This window comes from Periplaneta americana, chromosome 5 (genome assembly GCF_040183065.1).
Source record: "Periplaneta americana isolate PAMFEO1 chromosome 5, P.americana_PAMFEO1_priV1, whole genome shotgun sequence".
In the NCBI taxonomy this organism is placed as follows: Eukaryota; Metazoa; Arthropoda; class Insecta; order Blattodea; family Blattidae; genus Periplaneta; species Periplaneta americana.
The window spans coordinates 187,676,004-187,691,353 of NC_091121.1; the positions used below are offsets into that span (position 1 = coordinate 187,676,004).

Sequence of the window (15,350 nt, forward strand, 5' to 3'; positions counted from 1 at the left end):
ACAATGTTGGTGTTACTACACACTGAAAATAGGAGTACATAAAAAAGAATATCGAGAGTCGTATTAAATACATTTTGGTAAACGTTTGTAAACATTAAACAATCCATGTTTTCGTTTCTTTGGTTATAGGAGTACAATTTGTGTATTTTTGTCTTAACGATGGCAGACGATTTACAAGGAAATCTTCAAAATTACAAGTTACAGTTGCAGCAGGTATGTCAGTTACGAGAACAACTTCTCGAAATGTTGGCCAAGTGAGCTATACAGTCCCTTTGATGTTGGCCTAGCAACCTAATGTGTATTGTAAAGCATCTATAGCCTGCTGTTTTTCATTATTATTTTTTGTAAACAATCTTATTCTTACAGGTTGAAGCAGCCCTTACAACAGACCCTACAAACGAAGAACTTTTAAAATTAAAAGTTGATCTTGAAGAGGTTATAGAATTGACGCGCGATCTAATTAAGACACAGCTCCTAGAGTTAAAATCATCGGAAGGTGCAGCTGCAAGTTCGAATGTTGAAGAAGATCTTACGGCAAAGCTGCTAGCTGCCGAAAAACCTCAACCAGAAGAGATTTGTACCAAGAGAGATTGGAAAGTGGGAGATAAATGTCTTGCTATTTGGAGTGATGATGGACAGTAAGTCACCTTGAATAATTTCAGTTTATTTTTCAGATAATATACTCATTTATATTTTATAATTGATTATTTAACGACGCTGTATCATCTAGGCTACTAAGTTATTTAGCGTCGATGAAATTGGTGATAAATGAGACCAAAGATTCACCATAGATTACCAGACATCCGCCTTACGGTTGGGGAAAACGTCGGAAAAACCCAAATCAGTAATCAGCCTAAGCGGGACTACAACCCACGCCCGAGAGCAACTCCGAATCAGAAGGCAAGCGCCTCTGCCGACTGAGCTACGCTAGTGGCCTCATTTTTATTAGACTGTAGAAAAAAAAATGCCATAATATGGAGTAGATATGTTGACATATCACTTTATATCAGGGGCGCGCTTCCGAACAGGGGCAGCGGCATTTCCCCTAAGTATAGACCCCAGTTTATATGTGTGTGTATTAATCGAAAATTAGGGACTAGAAAATATTGAGAATAGGACGCTGCCTCTGTTCGGAAGCGCGCCCAAATTCAAATTACTTTAATTTAACTTACGATTAGATGTTGCCTATGGTGCACTATGAAACCATTATGCTAAAGTGAAGGTAAGACTCAGTATCTGTTGCTGATATCAGTTCCCCTAGCGCGCCTTATTCTCTCTCTCGCCACTGCTACTACCAGTTTCCTTACTACTTTCACTCTCCCTGCTGCAAAATTACTATCGTGATGCGCATTTGACACCTGGTAAACGTAAGTAGATTCATATTTCCTTCGTGTCGCATTCTGTTTTGTTAGCTCAAATGTTCAATGCATAGGTCGAAAACTGAAAGTGTATTGGTAGGAAGGTTCAACAAATTGGATCCAACCCTTGACGAAGAAGTAAGGAAAAAGAGAGAGAGATAACACAGAACGAAGTTCTATTTTTCGTTACCAGATCGCGTATTTCAAAGTTACATTTTTGTCCACTGAGTGTCCCCCCAACTTCCCACGCATTCTATAGAGTGTCAAACGGAGGAAATACAGGGCAGAGCTTACCAGCAACAGATATTGAGGTTTTGCCTAAAGTTGAATTTTTATTACACTAGGATCATGGATGAATATATAATAGGATGCGAAACTTACTGAGTTTCCCGTAACACATACTAGAGGCGCTGTTGTAGAAATTGACCTTGCTGCCACCTGTTGGGGGGAGGGGCGTTATTACATCTAGCAGCGCACCAAGTAGCGAAAAGAGTAATTACTCCATGCATTTAGCAGCGCACCTGGTGACGAAAATGTTAAACTGTGCAGAAAGTATTCCCTCCCACCCTCATCGATATTCAAAACTAACCCAATTTAAAATAAAAACATTTACAGTAAGTTTTATTCCTCACAGCATCTTCTACTGAAAATTCTTACTGGAGCCAACAGGAAGATAAAAGAGACGATCTATTTTACACTACCTGATTAAAATGTAACCAGACAGAGACAAAAAATAAAGCAAAAGGTTAGATAATTGGGACTATTTTTTGGGTATTTATTGTACAGGGCAATGGAAAAGTCTGCAAGAACTACTTAGGCCTAGATAGTTCAATTTATTATATTACTATTACTTTACAATACATTCAACAACACTATTTTTACAACGTCCATAAACATCACTGTTTAACATACACTGCTTATACACACACGTATCACTTTATGTTCACTTATTAGCAAGTTTCTCTCCGCCATCTCCTCGACTCTCGAGCAATATCTCGAACGGATAAATAGAGAACTCTGGGTAATGTACCCAACACGTAGTTCTAATGTTCACCACCTACGACCTTGGGCACTGATCATCTTATTTCAGCCCCCCACCGCCAGATGGTGCTGACCGCATTTTCGCATCCTATTATATATTTATCCATGCTAGCATGATGGTGAATAGAGAAATGATGACAGTACTTGTTCCAAACACTGTCTTTGTCCACCACAAATTTCAATTGAATTCTACACTATTTGGAACCTTCAGAGCCTCCAGTACACAAAACCGACATTCTAGCCAGGCTGTGCCATCGTTTTATAATGCTGATATTTGTAGTCTGTGCATGTAGTATGGATACTTAATGTTGAACATGTGCTTAGAAATATATAAAACTTGATTTTGGAGCAATTTTACCGCTCGTTAAGGGTTAATTTGTTTTCAGATACTATGAAGCAACAATTGAGGACATAACAGAAGATGGCGAGGAAGTATCAGTGGTGTTTGACAACTATAAGAATTCAGATGTGACGACTCTGGCCCAATTAAGAGAACTTAAAAGTGGTGTGAAGAGGTCAGCAGAAGATGTAGCTGATAGCAAGTCCAAGTGAGTTTGATCTTAAAATGTTCAGATACGTATATTTGTTAAATATACGTATCTGAACGTATCTCTGCTTCTCTAATTCTTACAAATTAAACCAAACCATTTAACAGAAGAAATACTGAAATCAGAAGTAAACACTGAAATAATGAAACAATTGTCTTTAGAGACAATTAATATTAGGTACCCTCCACAAAACTGGCTTCATTTATACACTGACGGATCCTTGATCTCCAGAGAACAAGGTGCCGGTGCAGGTGTTACGTGCTGTCTCTTCTCACTTTATAGATCTCTTGGATATGGAACAAGTTTTGATGGAGAAATCGTTGCAATAAGTGAAAGTGTCAGGAATCTTCTATTTCACATCAATAAATTTAAGAATGCAGCTATTCTATCTATAGTCTCTAAACACACACCTTCATCTCAAACAGCAGAAATAACTAAAATGCTCTCTCAATTAATATCACTCAATAAAATAATTGTATTCCAATGGATACCATCCCATTGTGGAATCCTTGGAAACGAGAATGTGGATGCATTAGCAAAGAAGGGCAGCACTGCTACTTACAGACCTGTTACTAAATCTACATATTACTCTGTGAAAAGATTTATTAAATCTACATATTTAGAGTTCAACAAACAAAATATGATAACACAATCACAAGGGAAAAAATGGAACTCTCTGCATCATAATCCACAGTTAATTCCCGATTTACCGCGAAAATCGTCTGTAGCTGCATTTAGATTGGCAACAGGCCATGATTGTTTGGCCAAGCATCTGCATAGAATTGGAATATATCAGTCCCCTAACTGCCCATTGTGCAACTCAAACCAAGAAATGGATTCGGAACACCTCAAAATCTGTGCTTCAGTGGCTGGTCATGATAATATCTTTGAAAAATAATGGAGTGCAAGAGGTCAAATGACTTTATTGTCAAATGCCTGGCATTAGAAAACAACATTCTCTACTCGACAGAGTAATATTGCTTCCACTGCCTCCAAGGCAAATGAGCATTTCATATAAAATAACGCTAAACCACGGAAATGAAAATTGCTTTTTCATACACTACTATATACATAGGCGAATTACTGAAAAAGTTTTTTTCTTTGTTCACAGGACAACTGAATGATGTCTTTAAGTAAAGAGAAACATATTCAACTGATCCTGCTTCTTGGCGGGAGGTTACCCATGAATTTAATGATTTGCACCAAGAATGCGTGCCAAGGACCATCAAGGACAGTATCTGATGAGCAGACAAGGTGCAATGTCTGGCCTGTCTCTGTGGACATTCTGCGAATCGACTTGTTAGGACTTTTCAAAAATGATGCCAGGACATTGCACATTATCTGCTCATCAGATACTATCCTCAATGGTCCACTATGCGATTTGTCTCTGATGAATCCTGTCTCAATGAATTTTTTAATGATTTTTTCCCACACAACTGTATGTAATTAGTGCTTGTTCTGGGTGCAAAACATTAAATTCATGGCAACCTCCCTCAACATAAAGGCTCAGTTGAATACATTCCTCTTTACTTAAAGACATCACTCAGTTGTCCTATGGGCAAAGAAAAAACATTTTTAGTAATTCGCCTATGGTTCCAGACTTATGGGGCACTCTGTAGAAGTAAAGGTGACTAACTATAATGAGAAGGCCCCTAAAGATTGAGAAAATGATCATATATTATTCAAACAAATCAGGAATCTTGGATTTGACACTGAACAAAAAATACCTTTAGTTTTGTAATTTCATTTTTAAATTCTGCTTAAAGCTAAAGCAAGGAGATGCACTATCACCTTTACTTTTTAACTTTGCTCTAGAGTATGCCATTAGGAAAGTCCAGGATAACAGAGAGGGTTTGGAATTGAACGGGTTACATCAGCTGCTTGTCTATGCGGATGACGTGAATATGTTAGGAGAAAATCCACAAACGATTAGGGAAAACACGGAAATTTTACTGGAAGCAAGTAAAGAGATAGGTTTGGAAGTAAATCCCGAAAAGACAAAGTATATGATTATGTCTCGTGACGAGAATATTGTAAGAAATGAAAATATAAAAATTGGAAATTTATCTTTTGAAGAAGTGGAGAAGTTCAAATATCTGGGAGCAACAGTAACAAATATAAATGATACTCGGGGGAAATTAAACACAGAATAAATATGGGAAATGCCTGTTATTATTTGGTTGAGAAACTTTTATCATCCAGTCTGCTGTCAAAAAATCTGTAAGTTAGAATTTATAAAACAGTTATATTACTGGTTGTTCTGTATGGTTGTGAAACTTGGACTCTCACTTCGAGAGAGGAACAGAGATTAAGGGTTTTTGAGAATAAGGTGCTTAGGAAAATATTTGGGGCTAAGAGGGATGAAGTTACAGGAGAATGGAGAAAGTTACACAACACAGAACTGCACGCATTGTATTCTTCACCTGACATAATTAGGAACATTAAATCCAGATGTTTGAGATGGGCAGGGCATGTAGCACGTATGGGCGAATCCAGAAATGCATATAGAGTGTTAGTTGGGAGACCGGAGGGAAAAATACCTTTGGGGAGGCTGAGACGTAGATGGGAAGATAATATTAAAATGGATTTGAGGGAGGTGGGATATGATGATAGAGAATGGATTAATCTTGCTCAGGATAGGGACCAATGGCGGGCTTATGTGAGGGCGGCAATGAACCTCCGGGTTCCTTAAAAGCCAGTAAGTTATTGTCTTCTATGGTTCTTGGAGGAGTTACGAGAAGATAGAGAATTCCGTCAGTGGGAATGTTGTGTGATTGTGAGAAATTGTGATTAAGGGGTAACAGTCTCTACTGTATTGTTTGATCACTTAAATTCATTATGTTTATTCTTCATTGTTTAACAGAAAACAAGTTATATCAAAACAACGTGAATATCAAAAGAAGAAGAAACAAAAGAAGCTTCAAAGGTATAAGCAGATGGAAGAGGAACGAGAAGGGGAGAAGAATAAATGGCTTGCATTTAATTCAAAGGTATGCAGTTTTTCATTCTTTTTGATCTAAAACTATTTTTTATTCATAATGCCATCACCATCTATTTTAAAGATTCAGTCTGGATTTTGATCTGTTCCGGCTTCTTTTCTGTGAGGATTTCGAATATGTAGGGCTCCTACAAAAGACCTTTCAGGTTTCGAACACATGTAATTCATTTAGTGGGACTGATTGTTCCTGCAGTCAGCATAACACAAGGTCATCACTTGAGACAGCAGTGAAAATAAGATAAGCTGCACACATCAAGTTCGTGTGAGATGGAGTTAAATCTGTACATTTCTACTGAGAAACGAGCTCTGGTCCACTGAATTTACAGCTAGGAAGTTATTTATAAAATTAATTTTACTATATACGGTACTCTGTAAAATCCGGTGATGTTTCATTTATAGTATATTTAATGGAATTTTCAGTTGTTCTAATTGGAACTTGATATATTATCATCAGTTAAGAGTTGTATTGTATTGTATTGTATTTATTAACATTCCATGATATTCGTACATGCTTACAGCTAGAATATGGAACAAGTCAAAAAACTTAATACTATTATAAAATCTTAATTCATAGTCGCAGTCTAGATGAAATATATATATAGACGAGATTTACAATATAGTCTACTAGTACAACACAAAGTTTTAGTATCAATTTCATGAAGTGTTATTGAATGTCATGAATTCACCTGCAGAATAGAAGGCGTGAGAAATTAGGTACTTCTTTAATTTGGCCCTAAATAATTTTATGTTTTGAGTTTCATTTTTTATATCGATAGGGAGGCTATTAAAAACGTTTACTGCCATATAACGCACTCCTTTTTGATAGCACGATAGACTTGCCGATGGAGTATGAAAGTAATTTTTTGACGTGTATTTATGCTATGAACTAGTGAATTAGTTACAAAGTTTTCACGATTACATACGTGGAAGATTATTAATGAAAAGATATACTGACAAGCCATGGGCATTATTTGTAGTTTTTTTAAAATAGCCCTACACGATTCCCTAGATTTGGCACCTACTATTATTCTAATTATTCTTTTTTGTAATAGAAATATATTGTTACTATCTGTGGAATTTCCACAGAATATTATTCCAAAACTCATTACCGAGTGGAAGTATGCTTTCAGTTGTCGATATTAGTTAGAACAGTTAGAGTAGTCATCCTCTGAGGAATCTTGAGCTCATCTCTGAGGTAGTATGTGTTGAAAAAAGTGACTGTGTGACAAGTTTTCTCTAAATATTTCAATTTTCCCCTCAATTTTCATTCTCTCGATTCAATATGTCATTCTAAAAAATTGTAAGAAAAATTGTATCTATTTTATCTAATTCATCTCTTAAATCCTGGGTGATGAGATTAACTTATTTATCTTCAAACATAATTTCTTTTAAACATTATTTTGAAGAAGATGAGTCATCAATAGGGACCGGATTTTTATGTAATTACATATTATATTCCTTTGAACCTAACCATATATAAATAACAAATCTTTGCGAATCTTGTAATTACCATTAATATATTAAAATTTGATACTACATATTTTTAAATATTTACCCAACATTACATATTATGGCTTGGTATTACATAAATCTACATATTTAGAGGTTTTATTCATTTTTACTTCTTTAAAAGGAAAAAGAAATTTGAAATAAGCCTTTTTTTACCTACACGAGAAAGGATAGGCCTATATTTCGGGACGAAACATAACTTCTAAGTTCCAGGAAGTAAAAGAGGCACTCATCCCTTACCGCCCACTGTAAATGTGAATGAACAAAAGGCAACCTTTCTCATACAACTACTCTGTATTGTAAAAATCAAGGAGGGAATAATCTCATATGCATAAGTGGACGACATAGTAGTAGGGTCTAAAGACCTTACAAAGTTAAAAGAAACAATAAACATCATGGTAAAATGATGCAATAAAAATAAATTTGATATAAATGTGAACAAGGCAGAAATGATGATACTCAGAAACGGTGGAAGAGCACCAGAAACAATAGAAATCGTCATGAAGAAAAGAAAATTAAAAATTGTACCAGACTACAAATATCTAGGCTTAACAATACAAACCAGCGCAGATATTGATATTAAATATTTTCATGATTTTACATATTTTGGTACATATGCAGCTTATTTTTCTTACGTAACTATGTACATATTTCACACCTTGATATTACATAAAATATCCGGTTCCTAGTCATCAATAGTTAAACTAACACACTTAACACAACTGAAGATAGAATATTATAAAATGCTTTTGATGGATGATTAGAGAATATCAATACTTATAACATTTATAATCTTTTCGCTGTAAGAAAAATCCTAATGTAAACAACAGCACGTGACTGAAGTGAGGCTTCATTGGCCGCTGTTTGGCGCCATAGATTCTCAGTACGTGTTCCCGCCTACTGTTGTACATTCTGTTTCATGTTAAACATTTCCCGTTACTCGTCAAGTAGGCCTAATCTCACTACTATGCATTCGTTTGCTTAGAAAACGTTTACTTTATAATTACTGTAATTAAATTATCACATAACTTATTATATACCTTTAAGACTATTTGTTTCTCCGCTTTTGAGAGGGTTTCCACTCTTATGTTTAATAACCACGCACACTGAGGATACAGTAGCCATACTACAGTACCATGTGCTTACGTGAACAACTACAAGCTCAAGTGATGCCAGCTTGTTACAAGAACAGACTACTGCGGTGTTACTGTTGGTATTCATCTACGTTCATTGTACATAATATATACAAATAGTTTTTCTATTACATAGCGTTTTACATACGAGTGAAGTTATATGTTTCATCGTATTTAACAACTAGAATTCAATTTTTTATTTTCAATAATACAAGATTATGGTTTCCAAATACGAACTATATTTTCCTGCGTAATGTGAGTGTTTCGACTGGGAGCCAATCATGGGTATGACAGCAACGTGCTTATGTTTACATTAGTATTTTTCTTACAGCGAAAACAGTATAGTCATGACCCACATAGTTTTAAATCTTTTAAAACTTCAGAATATAATGAAAAAATAATACATTTTAGAAAACTTATTCTACATAAGATTAATATCAATAAATTATATACCACAAAAATATAAGATATCTCTTCATGTCATAAATCTACTAACCAGAACCTTCAGTCTAAAGAAAACCATTTTAATGATTTTTTGACACTTAAAATATCTGTACTCAATCATATTTTAAGCATCAGAAAGCTTAGACAAAATATTGGTAGCAGAAGTAGTACGAATTCTTGGAGGAAATCCACAGCAGACATAATATTCGTAACTGAAAAGTAATAATTACGCAGATCTAAGTAAAAATATTGTATGTATTATCTTTTTTCAGACTGCAAAGAAGGGGATGACCAAGAAAAGCATATTTGCTTCACCAGACAATGTAAATGGACGTGTTGGTATTGGTACATGTGGAATGAGTGGTAAACCAATGACAGAATTTACGACAGCTGAAAAGTGGAGGAAAGGAGTGTGAGATTTAGAAACAAATTGTTGTGCAGTGACACTAGAGGTGTGGATATATTCCAGAGACTTAAAACTTCTGTGACGTTATGGACACATACAAGATTAATGTCTTTACATTATGAATTGTGATCTAAAATGTAAATAACATCTATCAAGAATTTTGTTGTGTCATTGTGATTTAGTGTAGCAGTTCATGTGAAATAGTAGTTTATATATACCAATAAACACTATCATTATAACTTTGTTTCTGTAATCAAATCACTTACGATATTTCATTAAAATGAAACATTTTGATATATTTTCTTCCTATTCTGTAATGCTTTTGAAGATGAAATTTAGTTGCCTTTTTTTTTTTTTTAACATCTACGTAATTTTTATTGATAGCAAGACTGTTAATAATGGCTTTATTGCCAAGCATTCGACATTAGTTAACAACACACATTCATATACAGTAGAATCCCTCTTAACCGGCATCAAAGGGACCAGACTAGTTCCGGATACGAGATTTTGCCGGATAATTCAATAAATACTATTATACAAAAAAAAGTTCGTATTTCATGATGCCAAGTGTTGAAACTGCATCCATGTGAAGTTTCTTTCTCTATCACGTGCTCATAACTGAATCATCATCATCATCATCCTTCACGAATTAGGCCTCTGTAGACCTGTTTCGGCCCCATCTAGCAGTCTTCTTAAAGGTCTTCCTGGTCGACGATGTCCTCTAGGTTTATATTGCATCATAATTTTTGGGATTCTTGAATTTTCCATTCTTCTTACATGATCTAGCCAATTGAATTTGTATCTGCTGATTTTTTCTTCTACTGACTCTACTTCTAATTGTTCTAAAATTTCTTCATTCCTTTTTCGGTCTAAAAGAGTATATCCTGCTGTCCTCCTGAAAAATTTCATTTCCGTTGCTTTGATTCTGTTCATGTCTTTTTTCTTTAATGACCAAATCTCGCTTCCGTATAAAAGGGAGGGTAATGCTAGTGTATTATTATTTTTATTCTTGTAGAATTTTGTACTAATTTAGCTTTTAATGTATTGTTTATTATTCCTAGAATTTGTGCAAATTTGGTAATTTTCTTGTTCACATCTTTTTCATTTTGATAAGATATTTCACAACCCAGATAATTGAAATTTTGCCTTATACTGCTTGTTTGAGGCTTGAAAGTAATGTAATTTTCCCTAAGATAGGTTACTAGGCTTATCGTTAGGTAGTCCAGTAGTGGGGCTGCCACTTTTAGCCTCTGGACAGGCTTGTAATGCAGCATTTACTCTGCATTTGATGAAACAGTTATACCGCTGTACTCTGTAGCCATTTCCTCATTGGTAGAAACAGGGTAGACCACGGGAAGGTGAGGATGGCATTTGGATAGGAGAGGCTGTATGTTTCGGGTCACTATCCCTTCTTCACCCCCTCATAACTGAATAAACATAAAAACTGTGTGGATTTTCCTTATTAAGGGGACAATATGGTGAAATAATGGTGAAAAATTAAGAAAATCCACTTAAAAAAAATTATTGTGACTCTCTATTTAGACCAAGCTCAAAAAGCTAATTAATTTATGTTCCCATGACTATTTTGAAGCTTTTAAGCTAATATGAACTAAAAATTGTGACGCAAGGAGTCTTTTCAATGACATCAATATAAAATACATTTAAAAAATATCATTTCAAAACTATTAGCCCTAATGGCACCAAATTTTGTACAAATGATAGTATTGTAGGCATGTTTATGTAGTTTAAAATTAATGAATTTTGGATGAAAATTGTAAAAGATTTAAAACTCACATAAGCGTCCCTTTAACACACATCATACAACATAAATAATACACTAATTCTAGGTTAGAATATTCACTGAAAATTAAAGCTCATGCGAACTTCCTAATGTGACAACACTGACAGTCCGAACATAACTAAATAAACATAAAAACTATGTGGATTTTCCTTATTAAAACACATCACACAACATAAATAAAACACTAATTCTAGGTTAGAATATTCACTGAAAATTAAAGTTCATGCGAACTTCCTAATATGGCAACACTGACGACCTGAACATAACTAAATAAACATGAAAACTATGTGGATTTTCCTTACTAAAATACAACACAAATAACACACTAATGTTAGGTTCGAATATTCACTGAAACTGGAAGTTCGTGTGAACTTCTAATGTGACAACACTGACAGTCCGAACATAACTAAACATAAAAACTATGTGGATTTTCTTTATTGAAACACATCACACAACATAAATAATATACTCATTTTAGGTTCGAATATTCACTGAAAACGAAATTTCGTGTGAACTTCCTAATGTGGCAAAACTGACGGCCCAGACTGTGGTAATGTGACAGATTTAAACTTTTTTTTTTTTTAGCCCAGCCAAAAGTGCCATGTTTCGGTATTGCTGGTTATTTGGGTGCTGGTTACGAGAGATTTTACTGTACATACAATGGATCAAAAGTTTTCATACACTATGCCTCTTGACGTTTCATGTAGAGGTAGAGTATCCACTGGCCACTGAACGAATATTGCACACTTTTAACACTGCTAATGTGACGCTATAAATCAATTTTCAACACTTTTATCACAACCACTACACATTTCAATTTTTACTGCACTATGTGTGTGTGTTTGTGTATGTATATATATATATATATATATATATATATATATATATATTACCACTGCATTAACACATTGATTCATTCACATATAACACACGCTTAACGAACTAAATGTAATTATGAAGAATGGAGAAGAAAGACGTTCGCTATCACCTTCCACTTCTTCCACTGGATGGTTCTGGACAAGTACACCAAGGCGGGCAATATTTGCAAACGAAATGATACTAAACTTGAGGAATGTTACTACAGGGGTTAGTATTATGTAACAAGTTAGGTTAGATTTGATTAGGTGTGTAGCACTATGTGAGAGGTTAGGTTAGATTTGATTAGGTATTATTATTATTATTATTATTATTATTATTATTATTATTATTATTATTATGTTGATAACACTGAAACCCGCTGTCACATTAAGGAAATATGGCCGTATTCTTCATTCACGTACGACGATTTTCGTATATAAGGTACGTATTTAGGGCGGGTTGGGAGGGCACACAGCTCTTCCAATCATCACATCAATTTCTAATAATGAATACTATAAATCCAACGCGTTTTCAAGGCACTTAGCAAGTTACTATAGTGGCTGGGACATATGTAACCTTCACCCATGTTACATAATTAAATAAGATACTAAAACTATTATACATCTTGATAACGCACCCACATAGGAAACAAGAGGGGCCAAGACCAACAACGACCAGTTCTGAAGATGACCGAAAATAGGTCGAAACATGTTAACAAGATACATTAATAATATTTAACGCAAGAAAGTTCTTATCATACATATTCCGAAAACTATTATGTTATAACTATTATAACTACTTAGACTTCAAAAACAAAATTTGATAACACAATCTCAAGGGAAAAAATGGAACTCTCTGCGTCATAATCCACAGTTAATTCCTGATTTACCACAAAAATCGTCTGTAGCTGTATTTAGATTGGCAACAGGCCATGACAGTTTGGCAAAACACGTGCATAGAATTGGAATATATCAGTCTCCTAACTGCCCATTGTGCAACTCAAATCAAGAAATGGATTCGGAACACCTCAAAATCTGTGCTTCAGTGGCTGGCCATGATAATATCTTTGAAAAATATTGGAGTGCAAGAGATCAAATTACTTTATCGTCAAATGCCTGGCATTATAGAACAACATTATGTTTTCGTTTTATTTGAATACTATACAGTCGAACTTCTGTATCTCGAATTTTCGATATCTTGAGGTAATTTTAATTTCTCGGCAACATTATGTATAATTTGTGTGTAAAACTTATTCCGTAACTCGAAGTTCTATTACTCGAATTTTTCGATATCTCGAAGGATATTTTACTCCCCAGCTGTAAAACATTTCTAATTCGAAAATGTTCAATACTGTACAATATAAACGAAAGGGATGAAGTGCCATTACTTTGGCAAGCGTTGCTAAGTATATCTTACTGCTACTGCTTTATTTTCAATACAAACGTCGAACAATATCATTGTTCCTATACTATAGCTGAGTACATAACTTATGCCTGCCCCTCCTCCAGAAATCCTATTTCCGTTTTTAATACAGTTAGATAATTACAATAACTGCTGTAAACACAATGGAATTCACGATTGCAGTAAATGGGGAAGGACTTAAGATATCCTCATTCTTTTAGAGCGATTTGCTTAAAAAAATTAAAGTTGAAGTTTGTCTGCGTTAATAAAAAGATAAAATCGTCAGCTTGAAAAGCAGATATGTGGTCTATGGACAATCTTGAAGTTCCACTGTTCGAAAAATAGGTAGGGACCCTCAAATTTCTTGAATAAAATCGCCTAAATTTCTTGAGTGACAAAGGTAAAAATTACTGAGTAAAATAATTAAATTCTTGGGTTCTGTGATCATCTATACCTGAATTAAAACAGCTCAGTATGGCAAAAGATACCGTTTACAGTTTTATTTGGTATGGTATGGTTTATTCTCACTCAAACTTTTGGTCCTGCTGGCCCTTCACTTATATAGTATTCGGGCCAGCAGTCCCTTCCATATACTATTTACAACTTGTACAATACTCGATGTTAATGACCGACATCTCTTCATCATTTAATGTTCACCCACTAAGTCTTTCATGTTCATTCACCACACTTCCTATATTTCTGCGTTTATTAAATATTCCTTCTTTCCCTCTACTCCTACCTTCTACTATTTCCTATTCCTAATAACAACGTAACAATTACTTTTTCTATTCATCATTTTTCCAGACCAACTTATTTAACATATCACTACAATCATTTACTGTACTATAACTAAGCCTACCCTCTATTATTTGCTTTACATCTATCTATATTACTTTTTTTTTTTCCTACTGATACCTATCTAGTCTAGTCCTACTTTTAGCTCCTCTACTCTTCCTATATTTACAATACGTCCTACTCATTCCTACTAATTAAATAACTCATCATGACCCTTCTCATACTAAAACACTATTCACCCATATTCACTGCACCCTTAATTAATCCTTCATTCCACTGACACACCATTTCCTTAGATTGTATGCTGGTTTATCCTTGCTGCTCTCCGCCTTATCCCTATCGACTTTCTTTTGCACATTAACCTTTCCCAGCTGTTGTCTCACGTTGCCTACATTTCTTTCGCTGACACCACACACGTCTACATTACCGCTCCTATTCATTTGACACATTACACTCTTGATGTGACCTTGTGGTGACGTCACTACAGATTTCTTCCATACGTTCGTGCAACTCCTCACGGTCATTCCTCTATCTTCGCCTTTCCACCGGGCCGGGGTCGTTCTGCCGCATGCTTCTCGATCGGAATTTGCTGTCCTCGACAAACTCCGACTTCCGGACTCTCTAGCATGTCAGGTTTCTTGCTCTTCACGCCTTCGTTCCTCGTACTAAATGAATTTTCTTTCACTATTCCCATTACTTTATCCTTAAGCATTTTTCTTTTTTCTTCGCTTATATTTTCACCTATTCCAGATTTATTTACGCTGTCCAAACATAACTCTACGTCGAAAGTCACGCCATTAATTTTTAACTTGTCTTTCACTAGCCTCGCGTAGTGACCGTTTTCCCTTGCCGCTTAGTTTTATTTGTATGTGAGGTAAAAAAGAAATAGCTTCTTAATGACTAGAGTGACAAACTCTATTTTAATTTTAATTCAGGTATGGAATAACAATAAAAAAAACCAAATGTATGTTAAAACCTACTTACTGATTATTACAAAAATATTGAAATTTATAAGAGATACAAGCATTTTTATATATTCTCCCTGTTTTTAAATGCTA

General features: G+C 34.8%; 1 protein-coding gene across 1 annotated transcript; it reads left to right on the forward strand.

Annotated features, from left to right (window-relative positions):
- The first annotated feature begins 15 nt into the window (after nt 1-15).
- Spf30 (Splicing factor 30) lies at nt 16-9,676 on the forward strand. Its single transcript, XM_069826912.1, has 5 exons — nt 16-213; nt 367-638; nt 2,786-2,947; nt 5,811-5,937; nt 9,304-9,676. The coding sequence occupies exons 1-5, from the start codon at nt 160-162 to the stop codon at nt 9,445-9,447; spliced, it is 759 nt and encodes a 252-aa protein (XP_069683013.1). The 5' UTR covers nt 16-159; the 3' UTR covers nt 9,448-9,676.
- Nucleotides 9,677-15,350: the final 5,674 nt, after the last annotated feature.

Excerpts from the sequence above, each read along its gene's own strand:
- Spf30 (XM_069826912.1), top strand. The coding sequence starts at position 160 with ATGGCAGACGATTTACAAGGAAATCTTCAAAATTACAAGTTACAGTTG. Across the intron at positions 639-2,785 it reads ATTTGGAGTGATGATGGACA|ATACTATGAAGCAACAATTG; the intron begins GTAAGTCACCTT and ends ATTTGTTTTCAG. Across the intron at positions 5,938-9,303 it reads GGCTTGCATTTAATTCAAAG|ACTGCAAAGAAGGGGATGAC; the intron begins GTATGCAGTTTT and ends ATCTTTTTTCAG.